The 16,627-nt window shown below is 33.3% G+C and overlaps 1 protein-coding gene across 2 annotated transcripts; it reads left to right on the plus strand.

The window, feature by feature from the left end:
* Window positions 1-3,264: 3,264 nt before the first annotated feature.
* On the plus strand, window positions 3,265-15,555 carry LOC105458876 (facilitated trehalose transporter Tret1). Of its 2 annotated transcripts, none has more exons than XM_011704475.1 (2): window positions 3,265-3,405; window positions 13,344-15,538. In XM_011704475.1, exon 2 carries the CDS (start codon window positions 13,386-13,388, stop codon window positions 14,805-14,807), a length of 1,422 nt encoding a protein of 473 aa, XP_011702777.1. In that variant the 5' UTR covers window positions 3,265-3,405; window positions 13,344-13,385; the 3' UTR covers window positions 14,808-15,538. The 2 variants fall into 2 exon arrangements, with proteins under 2 accessions (XP_011702777.1, XP_011702768.1); XM_011704466.1 differs by lacking the exon at window positions 3,265-3,405 and adding an exon at window positions 12,160-12,442 and having other exon boundaries at window positions 13,344-15,555.
* Window positions 15,556-16,627: the final 1,072 nt, after the last annotated feature.

Below are 16,627 nucleotides of genomic sequence, written 5' to 3' on the forward strand. Positions count from 1 at the left end.
AAGTTAATTAATTAGTTAATCACAATTTAATCAAAGTCTGCATCAGAATTATACATATTTGGTAGAAATACTTTTATTAGCAGAATTCAAGAAAGTTAAAATAAATATAAATCAAAAGTCTTGTAAATGTGTTGTATAACTGCATTTTCTTTCTTTAACAAAAGTTGTTATACTGATGATATACTGAAGAAATACTTTAATTATCTAGCGACGTTTGAAAATGTTAAATAGCAGAAGACATTCCTGACGTTGAATGCATTTACATCCTACACTAATCACTGATCAAAAACATCGCGTATGTAAATTGTACTCATAAGGTTCATTCGCATGTATTACAATCCATATTCCTTTTACCTCCATAGGACTTATTATCATTGTACGTTTAATTCTGAAATATTATAATTTATTATGATTTTAATAGAGAAATAACTCCTTCTCCAGAATAACAGTTTATGTTATATAGCAAAGAATTAATATAATTTAATTATGACAGCGTTATCGATAATATAAATTTGCATATTACACAAATTGTGATATTGCAATTGCCTATCTATCCGGCCAGGAAATGATTAGTCGAATCAACGTTGAATCGCGACGCCGATAAATGCTGAGCCGATCGAATACTGATATTTTTATCACCTTATTTAATAATTGTTTCTTCAGTAAATAATGTTAAATTCAGCAAATGCAAATGTTCTAAAAAATTTCTAATATATTTCGATCAATTCTAGAATCAACGCAAAATTGGAAAGCATTATAGTTATATATGTACACACATATAATGTGTATTCGAGGTAAAATTGGACGAAAGATAAAAGAAATATACACACATTTGCACTTACATGTCAAGAGCAATTATGATAAGATTGAAAATGACTAAAATATCAGTAGTGACTGCGTCTCGATATTCACCATCGGCGTTAAAAATCTACAGTGCACGTGTGATGTATGCTATAGATTTTCAGCAATGACAGTGGATATCGAAAATATTTACTGTAGCCAGTATTCGATACTGAACATTCATCGACGCATCGAATTGACATCGATTTGACAAATCATTTCTGGCTGGATTAATGATTACGCAGGAAAGAAACTGAAAATGTTTGTCGCGATTAAATTGAAAACCAAGGACGACGATATGTCAGCATTATTACATGTTGTTAAATATTGATTTATCCATCACTTGAATAAAGCCACAAATGAGTTTGCTTATTTTAAATATGCTTTACGCGTTCTACTCACGTTCTCAGCGATTGTTTTACTGCATGACTTTTATCTAGATTTCTTAATAAAGGATAAATCGCGGATAATGAAAAGAGCTATCAGTTATTTATCAGTTGTACGTATCGCATTTCTGCGTAAATCCACCGGGAATGATATGCGAATTGTAACTCACACTATAAGTAGATGAAAAAAAATACCAATCACGGTAAAGTCAGGATTCCAGAAGAATCACGCGAGTGCATTACTTGTTATCTGAAAGTGGTATTATACAAATAAATAAGAATTATATATAGAATAGAATAGAATTTATTTACTTCAGCATTTTACATATGCCAGGAAGGGACTTGGTTTACACAAATTCTTATCCGCATTCATCCATCCATACCTTAAGCCTATACCTTAGCCTATACCTTAACCTAGTTTATCTCCTTTGTACTGTTCCTCTCTCAACTTGACCTTACACTTAGTTACAATTATAAATACCATGGTACGCTTAACCGTTACATTTACATCAACATTAACATTAACATCACAGTTTTTACATCACAGTTATTTTACATTTTTTCCGCATCCTCATCATCCCTCATTTCTTTCTCTCTCTCTTTTCTCTTTTTTAATTCTCTGTTCCTAGCCTTCCATAATTTACCCAATGCTTCCGCTTTCCCTTCATCTAAGTTCTCGTCTATCATTCTACTAATTCTCGTTTCCGTATCCACTCCTAGATCTATAAACCACTCTCTTGTTATTTCGCAATCCTCCACGTAGTGCATAAGAATTATATATATACTCAGAAGCAAATTACTATAATTTACACAATTCGGTATACAAATTATTATAGTTTACTGGAAAAGAAGAAGGAAAGAGATTTTCTTTTTCCTTAATCAATTTGAATATGCAGCGCCAAGATTTCCGTAGAAAAATAAATTTCCTCGAACGCGATTATAACTGTGCATGTAAAATCTATGTATGTAAGAAACGATACAGCTTGTTCCTCCTTTCCTTAGAATTCACATCGTTTGCAAAATTTTTTATTCTTATATGTCTGTAAATCTTTTCGGTTGAATGTCCGGTGATATTATGAAGCATGTGAAAGATCGATAAGGGCGATAGGAGACTTGCATTGCACTTATTGTGTTTTATTTCTCACAAGTAATTTTACTGTAGAACAAAATGTCATATAGAGTAGAATAGAAGAGAGAAGTAGTCAATTTTTTGGACAAGCTCGACTAATGTAGATAAACATTGTATAAATAGGATAGAAGCGTCAGTTAATACTATTTAGAATTAAATTCTTCAAACGTGTGTGCTCTAAAATCCCAGATAGCACAGAGAATGAAAAAAGAACTCAGTTATATGTCACTAATTCTGAGTTCATTTTCAGATGCAAAAAGAATTCTTTTTCTAAAAAGGATTCTTTTTGCACTCGAAAATGAGCTCAGAATTGATGACACAAAACTGAATATACCAATGAATTCTTTTGGGCTCTGTGTGCTATCTGGGACGGCTCTAAAAACGTGACGTATTTTTTCCGATACGAAAAAAACGGCGATTCTTTTTTGTCTTCATTATTTCTGACGTTTCGCTGGATGTCCGACGAAATACACGCGGTCCGGACTTACACAGAGAGAACGATTCAGCATCCTGACGGTGACTCTTGCTTCATCGCACATTATTAAACGCGCCGATCTCGCGCCATTCATGCGCAATTATCGCGCGCCGAGCGAAACGGAAGACCCGTCGATTGCGAGACTATCAACGTCACGATCGCGTCAGACTAATTGAGCGAACAGGGATAATGCAAACGGGGAAGTACGGTGCCATCAGGTGTTGGAGGAGGAGGAGTCGCTCATGCATTTTCCGCGGGCGAAGAAATTCATTTGCGTGCAGGCGTCAGCGACGCGCCACAGCCGATTAAATCGAGATATACATATATACGTATATCTTCGCGTTCGACATACTGCATGCTACTGATAAGAATTGAATTCTTGCCGCGACCGATAATTACTCGTCCGCGCCGCGGGCCACCGCCGCATACTCCGTCGCACGCCACGGCACGCGCTGGTCAGTGCGGCGCACCAGCTCGGTTTTTTTTGTAATTAGCCAGTCGTTCCTCCGCGATTGCCCCCGACGAGGGACCATCCGGTGCCATCGAGAAGACTTCACACGAAAGGAAGGTTAACGGTGTGTAATTAAAATTTTAAAATTAGTTTGCTAATTAGTTCCTCGACTACGCGCGATAACGACGACGTTCGTCCGTCAATCTTTTTAAACTTTACTCTCCTTTTAATTTTTTTTGTTCTGTTCGATGTCTTAACACTTGCTGTCTTCCTGCGAACGTGAACAGTGTAACTTAATTAAGGATCTCGTGTTTTATCGCTATCGCGTGGTTTATCAGGCAAGACGGACATTCTCGGTGATTAAAGATTAAATCTTATATCGTGGAAGATATTGATATCGCGGTCTTGTAACGTGTCGATATTATCGTGTAATCGATATTAAATCTTTGTTGGATTTAAAAATTACGAGGTACGTACGTCGGATCGGCATATCGAGTTAAAGAAAAAAAAGCGCACGTGCCGATGCGAGTTTGCGCAAGAAGCGTCCACGAGTGTTTGCCAAATAATATGTTGATAAAATCGTCGTCGATTAAGTAACGATTGATAACAACGAGTCAAGGACGATGAATATTCACAATGAAAAAAAAAAAAAATAAAAGGACAAAAATACGCGCTCGTTTGACCGAATTCGGCACGCGATTTTTATCTCCACAATACAACGCGGCGTGTAGCTTCAACTTCAAAGTAACATTTAAAACGGTAGCGCGTTACTGCGTTATCAATGTGCATGCTTATTAACTTTTCGCGTATTGTGCATTCTCTTCCTACTCCTGCGGGTACTTACGACATACGAATTCTCATATCATTCGCGTCATTCCCAAGTCCATTTTTTTAGACTATTTATAATTCATGTCACAATTCAAAGTAGAATTCTATTAGTTTATGCGATACGAAAAACATGTGAACAATCATATAATACACACGTATATAAAATATATGCTAAAACACACACACACACCGAAATACGAATAGCCTATAAAATAAAATAAAAAATAGAGTTGTAATCTGAAATCCATGCGTGAATTACAGACCGGCTAAAGTGGTCGTCGTTAACCTTATCATTAAAGGCCGACGTATCGCAATTTCACATATTTATCAAGATTAATTTGCGTGGGCTCGTCTCTAACGTTGCGCTATATTTTCTGACATTTTTGGTTCAATGCATGGAATATGTTAAGGAACGAAGCGAAGGTAATCGATAATTAATGCTTCCCGATAAGTATAAATGAGAAAGGGGGAGGGGGGGATACATATGGAGAGTACATGAAAATATATGAATCTACCAACGACATATATAATAGACCGAGCATTCCTATGCTTTTGATGTGGAGGAGGTGAAGCCGAAAGTTGGCAGAATACGACTGAGAGAGATAGTGCGATTTGAGGGGAATGCTCTCTCTTTTATCTTACTGTAAGATGACGCTGGTGTCAATTGACAGCTGTTGACATCGGCCATCTTACCAATCTTACTATAAGATAAAATGAGACAGCATTCCCCGCAAATGCTATCTCTCTCAGTCGTATTCTGCCAACTTTCGGCTTCATGCTGTGGACAGAATGCTCGGTCTATATATATATGTCGTTGGAATCTACAGAGTTAATTGATGCACCTGCACCGGTGGGCCGCATTTCGTAACTCGAACGATTATTTAGCATCCACACACAGTGCGTGCTGATTTTGCATCCGACATCGAGCGCTTTTGTTTTGTACTTAGACGTTTATCGCAATCACAAAATATGCGAGATAAGGGGAAAATCCGCAAACGCGCTGGTTTATTTGCCACGCGTGTGGTTAATAACTCGTAATTTCGTCAGGCGTTATTACGATAATGTTAACGCGAGTCCGCATTTTCCGCGCGATGCGAGCCGGTCGGTTCTCGCAGCGGCGCGGTTTCGACGGACGGAAAAACCCGACGAAACGAAAATTATGGATGGTACCTCGGGTGCACCTTGACGTTGTTGTACTTACATAAGAAACCACACGGATCGTTACATAAATCATTTTCGCACGATCGATGGATATCAACGTTGAAATATATGTTGCTCGAGCAGGCGCGAAAGCAAGACGTGTCGTTGAATTATCTTTTAATATAAGCTTACAGCGATCGCTATACGCTTAATTAGCATATTTGTTAATTAAATACACATTTGCGAGGTATTTGCGAGCACATGTGTATGCACTAATGCGAAAGGAATGTTATTTAAAGGCAATAACAAAACATTATAAATTATTCACATTTTTTATGTATATTATGTAGAAACCTACTTTTTTTGAATTATTTTTAACTAACTTCCAGTATTTATATTTACTCCTTATTGTGCCACAATTATACATTCGGTTAATTAACTAACTTTCTTTCTCTGTTTTTAAATTTACTTAATTATTTACACATATAATTATTAATATAAACAATATTTAATTTTAATATGATTTTTCTAGTTAAAACGCACTCAGTAAACGAAAATTAATTCAAATTAATTGAAAGTTGTAATTCATTTTAATTTATCCGAGTTGGCGCTTTAGACTGCGGAGATGCACTCATGTCCCTGCTATTATTTTTGGATTCAAATAAATTGAAATACAAAATGAGCTATTGAATGTTGATTTCGAATGTATTCATGTTTGCATTATATTATTTTTGGATTCAAATAGGTTCGAAAAATCAGAAGCGGCAATACGAAAATGTCGGAATAAATTTATTTCTATCCATTTTAAATCATTTTCGTTTGCTGGCACATTTTCATATCAATTTAGATATATTAACAATTAATTGGCATTTTGAATATTTTCGAATATTTTTTTTAATACAAAATGAGAATAATGTCTGATACATCGCAAACGATTTTAAACATATCACAGTATTGCACATCACTAGCATATTTAGCATTTAAGTAAAGTCAAGTGCAAGATAACGAATGTCGTGAGTGCATTTTAACGGATAAGCCTGGCAAAAATCCGCGTGCAAGCAAATCAAATTGCGGAACAGAAAACTCCCCTCTTAGATTTTACATCATTATTTTTTTATCTTATATTGCGATATCATTTGGCAATCTGGAATTAGTGGAGCAAGCCTATAAGTAACAAGCTTCGATTATTCACATCCTGTTTGCACAGATTTCTAAAGAGGTATTATATACCTTATCTCTTCCTGCAATTCGGATACAATACTTACTGATCTTTTTAAATATATAAACACACAAATTCGTTCTTGTTGAAATGTAAAATGCCTATCAGAAATACGGAGGACAGTTTTATTTCTTTTTCTCAATCAACGCTTGACTCCATCACGCGTTGATTAAGCAAATATGACTGAGAATCATGGCAATAAAGTGTGTTATTACCTCGCGGAAATCGCGTTTAATCTCATTGGCGCTTAAAACTTAACCCTTGGCACTCGAGGCTATATCGCATTGATATCGCCACGACATGGCGTTCACGCGATAACATTACGCAATATTTCGATGTGTTAATGTTTATACTAAACATTTATAATAGTGCAACAGCTAATTGCAACTGGCTTTCTCTCTCCTAAAAGCTAACGATTTTTTTAGACACGATTTTTATGCCATTAATTCGTTTCTATTGAAATGTAATATGCCAGAACACGTATAGAATACAAGAATAATAATTTTTAAAGCTAAATCATGTCAAGGACAAGAATAACAGCGTGCGAACGACATTCTTGATCAAATAAAAAAGAGGAAATATTTATCCAATTTTGTCAAACAATAAATGTGGAGCGGATATTTCGTATCGATTTCTACGATATCTGTAATGATAATTTAAGAAGCGTAACATGTCGACGTTGTTATAAGGAAATATTGACATAGCGCGATCATCATGATAAAGTAATCACTAACTATGAAAAAATTCCACTCATTTTCGAGTTAGTAAACACAAGAAATTTCGTGGAAATATGAGTGTGAACTAAGTTATTTACTTTGACTTCGCGTTTCAATTATATGTAAAGTGCCAATTTGTATTATCCGATGATATTTGAACTATTAATGGCCTGCGAAATCACCATCGCGCCGCAAGCAAAATCCTGCACGGCGTCATAAAAGAGAAATTACTCGGGATTCAATAAAAATTAATCGTGTTACACTCGTGCAAAAGGTGAAGGTTCACGATCCTAGATAACACAAAATGACATGTGGACTATATGTGGAGAGAAATAACTGTTTTACAAGATAAAACCATAATAAATCTTTATATTATTATTAATATTGCATTGCACAGCAGGTTATCGAAAATAACACCTTCGTCGATAATGTCAGAAAATGATGCGTCGCGTTACGCGTCTTTAATTCAAATTTTATTCCATTCCATTCTTATATGAATAGAGTATTTTGTTGAGTTTTTGAATGAAAAAATGAATTTTGTATATTTGCACGTAAATCGCGTATGTACATACTATGTAATACACCGTGCAATTAATTGGCATGTAGTACCGAAAACATCATGTTTTTTGCATTACTCATACGGTTTACGTAATCCACCGTTTGTTATCATCGGAGTACCGGAGCAAAATTATATTTTGTTTCGTTATCGTTCACCAGTATCTGAAACGTCACATGTTTGCAGATATTAATTTTTTTTCATCACGGCAACTTCCGCGTAATCGGACGAGTTCTCTGACATTTTTCTCATCGTTCTATAGGCGACGTGTCGTCATTGATATATGGCGCAATAACGAAACGATTAATGCTTCGTTGAAAGCCGAAATAAAATGTAGAAAATATATATTGACTTTTTTTTACACCGCTGTGTACATTTAATGTCAATTTCATCTAAAAGAGAGATTCGTAATTTCGAATGTCATTCACGAAACGAACCAACTTTGCATTTTGAAATATTTATTAGCTGACGTTTAAACTTTTATCTAGAAAATTTTTCTGCGTCACTGCTGTTTATTATTTTTGACATTTCTTTTCTATTCATTTTTCTCTCTATGCATTATCGCAAAATCTTACATATAATACTATTCAATAATTGATGTATGAAAACGTCTTCTTTTATTACTAGAGACTGTTACACACAGTAAGACAACCATAGGTAATGTAAAGATAAAAAAAATGCTGAAACTAATTAAAAAATTTTCAAATAAAATTATATATGCATAATTATATACAAAATACGTTTTATATTTTCTTTCTTTTGTATAATTCCTGTTTGCATATATACTGCATGTATGTATATTTTAAAAAAATAATAAGAATTAAGTAAAATTGAAAAATAGTTAAAAGCGCAACTTTCGCATTTTTTAAAATAAAAAGTAAAATTTGGGAAAAAAAATAGCTCATATATCATATAAAAAATATCGATTGTATATAAAATTACGTACACATATATATATATATATATATACATTCTGTACATCCTGAAGATGTTCTTAGAACGCAAAGGACATTCTCTGGACGTTCCTCGGATAATGTGTGCTGTATGGGCAAAGGTTGGAATTATTTACTAACTTTTGTATAACATTGAGCGCGATGATCAATTCTATTTTCGTGAGATAACATTTATATATTAACAGCACTACTTGTATTGTATAGATCGCGATAATTAATCTTCAATATGAAACTGAGTTATCAAAGTAGGAAAGTCACAGTGATATGATTTGTGGACATATTATAACGCGGAAAGATTTTTAGATTCATGAGATTGCTTGATATATGTATATTCTTTTACAAATAATTTTTATGATTACGTATTATAAGTGTAAAAAAAATATATGTATACACATACATGGCATATTATACATCATCTTTTATACACATACGTAGGTATATAAAATATGTATAATAAATTTGTAATATTTTATGCTATATGTAATAATTTTATTAATTACACACAAATAGATACATTATATAAGTGCAGATTTTATACATAGTTTTTTTTGTATTTCAAGTATTTTTTTAATACACTGTATGCACACACGCACGGGCGCGCGCGCGTGGGTGTGTTAAACAATATAACATTCTTAAATAAATGGAATTAAAAATTTGAAATTGATTGTTGCTTTTTTAAAAAAATAAGAATTATCATTTTTCAGAATAATAATTTAACACTATGTTATAAGCTATTTTATATTGTATTTACAATTAGATCTAAATTATCGAATTTCTATATGCTAATTATTGATCTTTGACTCTGACTTTCTGGTAAGCGCAAATTTCAAGTTCACCAATAAAAATGCTTATATTTGCGTATTATACATGTAATCTAGAACGTTTTTCCGTCGAAGATAAGAGTAGATGAATATAAAGTAGCGTACAGCGTTTAGCATGAACACATAAAAATAATGCAAACATAGGAGACAATGCTTTATATAGTGTATTCAATTGTATGATTGCAATTAAATATTTGCATAAAACATACCAATATATACCAATTATGTATTTTATTATAGATGTAAATGACATTATTCTTTCAACACAGAAACAATATATTGATATATTAGATACATTTAATGCACACCATCCTAAACTAAAGTTTACAGTGGAATTGAGAGGATACAATCTAAATTTCTTAGATGTCACATTATAATTAAGAAAGACAATATTTTAATACATAATTGATATCATCACATCCACCTTTTCCGCACGAAACTTAAACTTATTTCCTGGCACTCAATATGTCTGAAAAACTAGACACTACAATTTTCGGATTAATCAATAAAGTTCTTTCCCTCTCCTATGTTTTGCCAGAAGAATTTGGAATTGATAATAAATACCTTACTCAACAACGGTTATCCTCTAGATTTAATCTTTACAAATATTTAAAAAAACTATACGTAAAGTTTAAACAACTTAATAGTATCAACATTAATTTTATAGACAATAATGGTCCGATATGTACGCACCTTCAATCTCTGACGGCGTTAAAAAGTTGTTCAGGATAGTAACTCTTTTATACGTATATGGTATATATACCAATTAAATATTGGATTAAATAAACTTAATAAATTCATTAGAGCACAAAAAAATGAACTGCTCACTTTTTCGAATTCAGATATTATTTACAAGATCTGTGATGCCTCATACGCGGACCAGACTGGTATTATAAATTATTAGAAACGAGAATTAAAGGACATAAAAATCGTATTTATAGAAACACCAGCATTCGGTTATTACTGAACATAAAGAAAATTTTGATCATGACTTCGATTAGGATAACGTCACATCTTGCATAATAAACGTCAATTTTAAATAAAGAGAGATTTTTAAGTAAGCAATTAATTTCTGAAATAATCTATCTTCTGCACAAACAGAAGCAGGGTCTAAATTTATGAACGATATGGATCTTTTATTCTGCCCTATATTATTATTTTTTATAAGTCTTGATGCTTCGATGTACATTTATTTATTTACTAGTACGTATTAGGAATAAACTTTTGTTTGACCGTTTCTCACAAGTTCTCCTAATCTTGAACAGTACACATCGCCTCTCGTGCGTGTAACATTTTTTCTGCGAAAAATATCTCGACATAATTTATTGTAAGTCATTTTTATTAATTTTTTTGTATATTAATTTGAGCCAGTTCTTTTATTAGTGAATAATTTAAATGTTTCAGATTAACTATTGACTTCCGTATTTAACCCAAGCAAAAATGATTAGTCTATAGACGTTGATTCGACGTCTATAGATAAATCATTTCCGCCTGGAAAAGTACATGTAATCCTACCAGAAATGATTAATTATTTTATCTTTGGACAACATTTTATGTTTCACTTTTGATGACGATTTGATAACGCATTACTTCTTTTTGACTCTCCATAATTTTATAGGGAATTTAAACAATATTTATTATTTTAACTTATTAATTTGTTATACTAAAGAGGATTATCCAAAACAAGGGTCGAAATGTCTACTGATTTATTAATGTTTTTATTGTTGTAATAATATATAATTTAACACATTATATCCATTCAGTGTCGGCTCTTAATTGGCATTTCTCAAATTAGATTATATTTAATTCGATTGAGTTTAATTTTAACTTAAAAAAATTTTACAAAAAGTTTTAATTTTTTAATCAAGTGTAAGTTGTAGCTAGCATAAAACAAATATACGAGTATAATTTATAATTTCTTTAATAATCTATATAATTTCTTTTACTCAAATTATCGTTGCTATACTTTTGAAATCGTTACTATATGCATGAACACTCTGTATTAGATTTTTCATAAATAAAAAATATGATGATATAAAGAAAAAAAAACAGCCTGGTTCATGGCGTATGTACACTCAAAAACAACGAATGCAATTTTTGTTTGTATAACTATAAGGTATCATCGCTCCCTAATCTTGCTTTTTAATGTGACGAATACAATTTTTTGTAAGAAATTGAAAATGTATATAAATATACTCATCCATAAAAAACCATGGTAAAAAACAGTAGTAATGTTCATAGACGTAGTAGGTAATATATCGTAGGTAAGCTCAATTGAATTAATCTAATCTAATCTGAAAAATGCTTTATAAGCCGATATACTGCGTGGATGGATAATATGTTAAATTATATATTATTATAACAATAAAAATATTAATAGATATGGTAATATTACAGTAACCAGATTTAGAAGTAAAATAATGTTACAGTAGCCCGATTTTTTTGCGGATTATTGTTAATGTGCAATTAATTATTGTTAATATCACAGTCGGTATTTTCTGCACGTCCGATGTAGTGCACAATTAATTTTTACTTTCACCGGTAGATGTCAAGTGCTATTCCGAATGTTGTCATGACCTTTTGACATCCCCCAGCACTTTCTGCAATTAAAACGCGACAGATATATATTCGACCGTCGAAAAAAAAAGAGCGAGAGAGCCGAGTGCATAAGGTGCAAATGAACGAACCGGTTCTCCGCACTGCGCGACTGCGTCTTGTTCAGCAGAATTATTAATTAATCTTACATACGTCGCACATTATTTGTATGTAAACTGTATCGCGAGAAACTGTCACACGAGCTGGAATGTGAAACTGATATGTGACTGCTACATTTCTTTGTGCATATTAAATTAGAGTAGATTAAAGGCTATCAAAATGACGACGGAATTCACGTGGGATGTCGAAAATACGGCAGCAGCATGCTCGACCGTATGTAATAACATTGTAATATACATATTTCGTATTCATACTTTTCATGCGTTCTTTGTCTTCTGTCGTCTTCTGAACGTATTCAAATGGCACGCATGTTTAAAATCGGGATAACCGTCTTAAAGACGTCTTATGTCTCAATTTTAAATATATATTCGTGCTGAGGACGTTCTTGTCAAGATATTGACAATACGATGAAACGATGTAATATAATTTAGATTTTTATTTTCTCCTTCATTAATTCATATCATGATTTTATTTTCGAAGCATAAAGAGAAGATAGAAATAATATATCATTGTAATTATAAGACAAATGTTAACAAAGAAAGATTTATGTAAGGTAGCTGTGTTAAAATGACTCTCTGTTAGGTCTTTTGTAAATAAAGGAATGTCATTCTCATAAAAACTATATTGATTAGAGAATCTTCTATATAAGTGATTTTAGATTTGTATTACTGTGTGTGGATTATATCTTTATATAAAAAGTAGCAGTCTTTCAAGATGTACATGAAAAATATTGTTTTTAAAAATTGTCTTACATTCAAAATTATTAAAGCTATATATATTTGACAAGAGATATGATCAGTTTTCTACAATAAGCTGTTAGTAATAGCTCAGACATCAGAAATCAGTCAATCTAAGTTTTAAATAGTATGATAAGAAATGGAATTTGGTTATCTCTACGCATTTACTGACTTATTATTATTATTAATATTACATTATATAATATTATATTATTATATTGTTTTATACTGTTACCACTACGACTTGCTTATAACCCGCTTTTGACTTCTGATCTATTACTAATGGTAGCTTTAATGTTATAGATTTAATGAAAAATTATAATTTAATGGTCGAATATTAAGCTTATTTTAATTATGATTAATATTTTCTTTTCCAGACCGACGAAAGCACGCCACTTTTGTCAGCGAGTGGTCAAGCCATGTCCACCGAGAAGATTGGTATCTCGCAACAGACTTTGGTCTCCACCACCAATGGCCAGCTCGGCCAGGCTAAGAAACTTCCGCAATACCTGGCAGGCATAGCAGCGACACTCGGCGCGCTCGCTGCTGGTATGGTGCTCGGCTGGACATCGCCCGCCGGTGAAGATGGTATAAATCTAAAAAGAGATTATGACATATCGGTCACCAAAGCCGACTTCTCCTGGATAGGATCACTCGCTACTCTTGGAGCGGGCGCGATGTGCATTCCCATCGGCATGATAGCGGACTTAGTTGGGCGAAAGATTGCCATGTTAATCATGGTGGTCCCCTTCACCGTTGGTTGGCTACTTATTATCTTCTCGAACTCACTGCTCATGTTCTACTTTGGTAGATTCATTACCGGCCTCAGTGGTGGAGCCTTCTGCGTGGCTGCTCCCCTGTATACGGCAGAGATAGCCGAGAGCGAGATTCGCGGCACGCTCGGCTCCTACTTCCAACTGATGCTGACAGTAGGTATCCTGGCCTCGTACGTCCTTGGCGCCGTTATCGAAAATATGAAGACACTGTCGATTATCTCGGCGGTCATGCCGCTGATTTTCTTCGCGGTGTTCTTCTTCATGCCGGAGACACCGGTGTACTACTTGCAGAAGAACAACGAGGACGCCGCCAGGAAGAGTTTGGTCAAACTTCGTGGCAATCAGTACGATGTCGAGGTCGAGTTGCGAGCGCTACGCGAGGTGATCGAGGAGAACAGACGCAGCGGCGCGTCGTTCACAGAATCGATTAAAACCAAGGCCGCCAAGAAGGGCTTTGTAATCGCTTATGGTTTGATGCTCTTCCAACAGATGAGCGGCGTGAACGCCATCATCTTTTATTCGTCGGACATCTTCGCGAAAGCCGGAACCTCCATCGAGGCGAACAAAGCCACGATCATCGTGGGAGCGGTGCAAGTGATATCGGTTTTCCTCGGGACTCTCGTCGTCGACAGGCTAGGCAGGAGGATCCTGCTGCTGGCGTCGATCGTGGTGCTGTTCCTGATGACTCTGATCCTTGGAGTTTACTTCTACTGTAGCGTGCACACCACCGCCTTCGATGACATCAAGTGGTTCGCAATTATCCCGCTCTGCGTCTTTCTCGTATTGTTTTCCTTCGGCTTCGGACCGATCCCGTGGATGATGATGCCGGAGATCTTCGCGCCGGAGGTGAAGGGCATCGCCGGGAGTAGCGCCTGCCTATTCAACTGGCTTATGGCTTTTATAGTCACCAAATTTTACTCGGACATGACCGCCGCCGTGCAGCCCTACGGTACTTTCTGGATATTTTCCTTATTCTGCGCCGTCGGCATTTTGTTCGTTTACTTCTTAGTCCCGGAAACCAAAGGCAAGTCACTGGATCAAATACAAAGGGAATTGAATTATTGATCAAGAGTTGACCAGAGACACGCAGAAGAATATAAATTGTACATATTGAGACGTACATTTTATAGTTGTACATATAATAATAAGTTTACAGTACTTAAATGAAGCAACATATTTTATAAATTGTGTAAATCGTGTCAAGCTTATATCATAGTCCGTTATATCATGTTATATTTTGTATTTGAGAATGGATATAATTTGTTATTCAATATCCACGTTGACATTTTTATTATAATGCTGTCTTCTTAACCCTCACGCGCGGAGGATTCATCAACTGTAAATTAAAAATATATTTAACTTTAATAAGTAAATAATCGAACAAAATGTATTTCTATTTTTTTTTTAATTATATTAAATAATATAGTATCACGTCCAAAATAAACACCCTTCAGAAATGTAACAAAATCAAAATTCAGCGTAAAATGCTACTTTACGACAACGTTATTTTATTACACCACAGCTCTAAGAAAATTTTAAAATGGCTCGCAAGCATCACTAGTCGATCCACCCTTTGAGGGTCCAAAGAAGTTATCAGTATCCTAATGATATTATATGGCGATATATTTTATTAAATTATATATTTTAAGACTGATTAATAAACTTGTATAAAGCTTCTATTGATTACATATTGATTATTATTTAAGTTGGCATTATTATATGTGTATGTGATATTTATTTGCTTACTGCAAATAAATTATTGTTGACCAATACAAATTCGCACCTTCGACGAAGTATATAGATGATTCAATAATTCAATGTTTATGCGTCATTTTGCAGCGCTATTACGATCCCCGCAAAAGTTAATTATTTCCCGTTATAAAATTTTTTATATCCATTTTTCTATGATCCATTCTCTTATACGATAATTATATATTTTTTTAGAAATAATAAAGGATAAAATTTCTTAAAATTTTAAGGCTTTGCTCCTGCATGTTTCCAAACCAGTGACTGTTAGTCTGCGCATTACGAAATTTTCTTACGCAATATACTAAACTGAGGTAGATACTGCGCAGTTTTCTAATAGTTTGAAATTACAGGTTTGAATATGTATTGACCTTTGATTTAAAACTGAAATAACCAAAAATGAAACGGATCTAATCTGAATAATTTTAATACAGGACATAATTTTAAACAACATATAGTTAATAAAAGACAAAAAATAAATTATATTTATTTAAATACATTAATTTATTTCTCACATTGTTGAAATAAAGAACAAAATTGAGTTCGGAAAAAATAAATCTAAAGGACGAATTTTTACAATAAAGAACGTATGACTGTCATACTTACGCATCATTTCTTGTTTTCTTTCACAAAAATCTATACTTTTTAATCTTAACAAACTTTTTATTAATATGAAACAATATTAATGTGAAACAATATTAATAAAAAAAAAGATTTCTATAGACTAAAAAGCATAATTCTAATATAAAAATTTTTAGACTCTACCGGACATATAATTTTTATTAATATATGTTTTGTTTTTTTACGCAAAATTTATTTATTAATTTAAAAATATTTATTTTTTGCATATTGAATCCGCTATATTAAATCTTTTATATTTTAACATTAAACGATTTCAAAAATTCTTTTTTAGATTTTGACAATATTTTAGTTTTTGCATCAATATTAGATTCATTAGTTTGAACGTTTATATTTTGATATTGTATTCGCATTAAAAAATCTTTAAAAACAATTCAACTAATTATTTCTCTTCTAAGAAAAAATTTGAGAAACATGAAAAGGTTAAATATAGTTACGAAATACAAGATTTATTCAATTTTTATTATCTGCTGAGAAATTGTGTTAAATATTGTATAATT

This window comes from Wasmannia auropunctata, unplaced genomic scaffold (assembly GCF_000956235.1).
Source record: "Wasmannia auropunctata unplaced genomic scaffold, wasmannia.A_1.0 LD336101.1, whole genome shotgun sequence".
NCBI classification, from domain to species: domain Eukaryota; kingdom Metazoa; phylum Arthropoda; class Insecta; order Hymenoptera; family Formicidae; genus Wasmannia; species Wasmannia auropunctata.

What these genes read in the sequence shown, in the direction of transcription:
- LOC105458876 (XM_011704466.1), top strand. Translation starts at nt 12,389, where the DNA reads ATGACGACGGAATTCACGTGGGATGTCGAAAATACGGCAGCAGCATGC. An exon ending in CGGCAGCAGCATGCTCGACC is followed by an intron (nt 12,443 to 13,343) that starts GTATGTAATAAC and finishes TTTCTTTTCCAG; the next exon opens with ACCGACGAAAGCACGCCACT.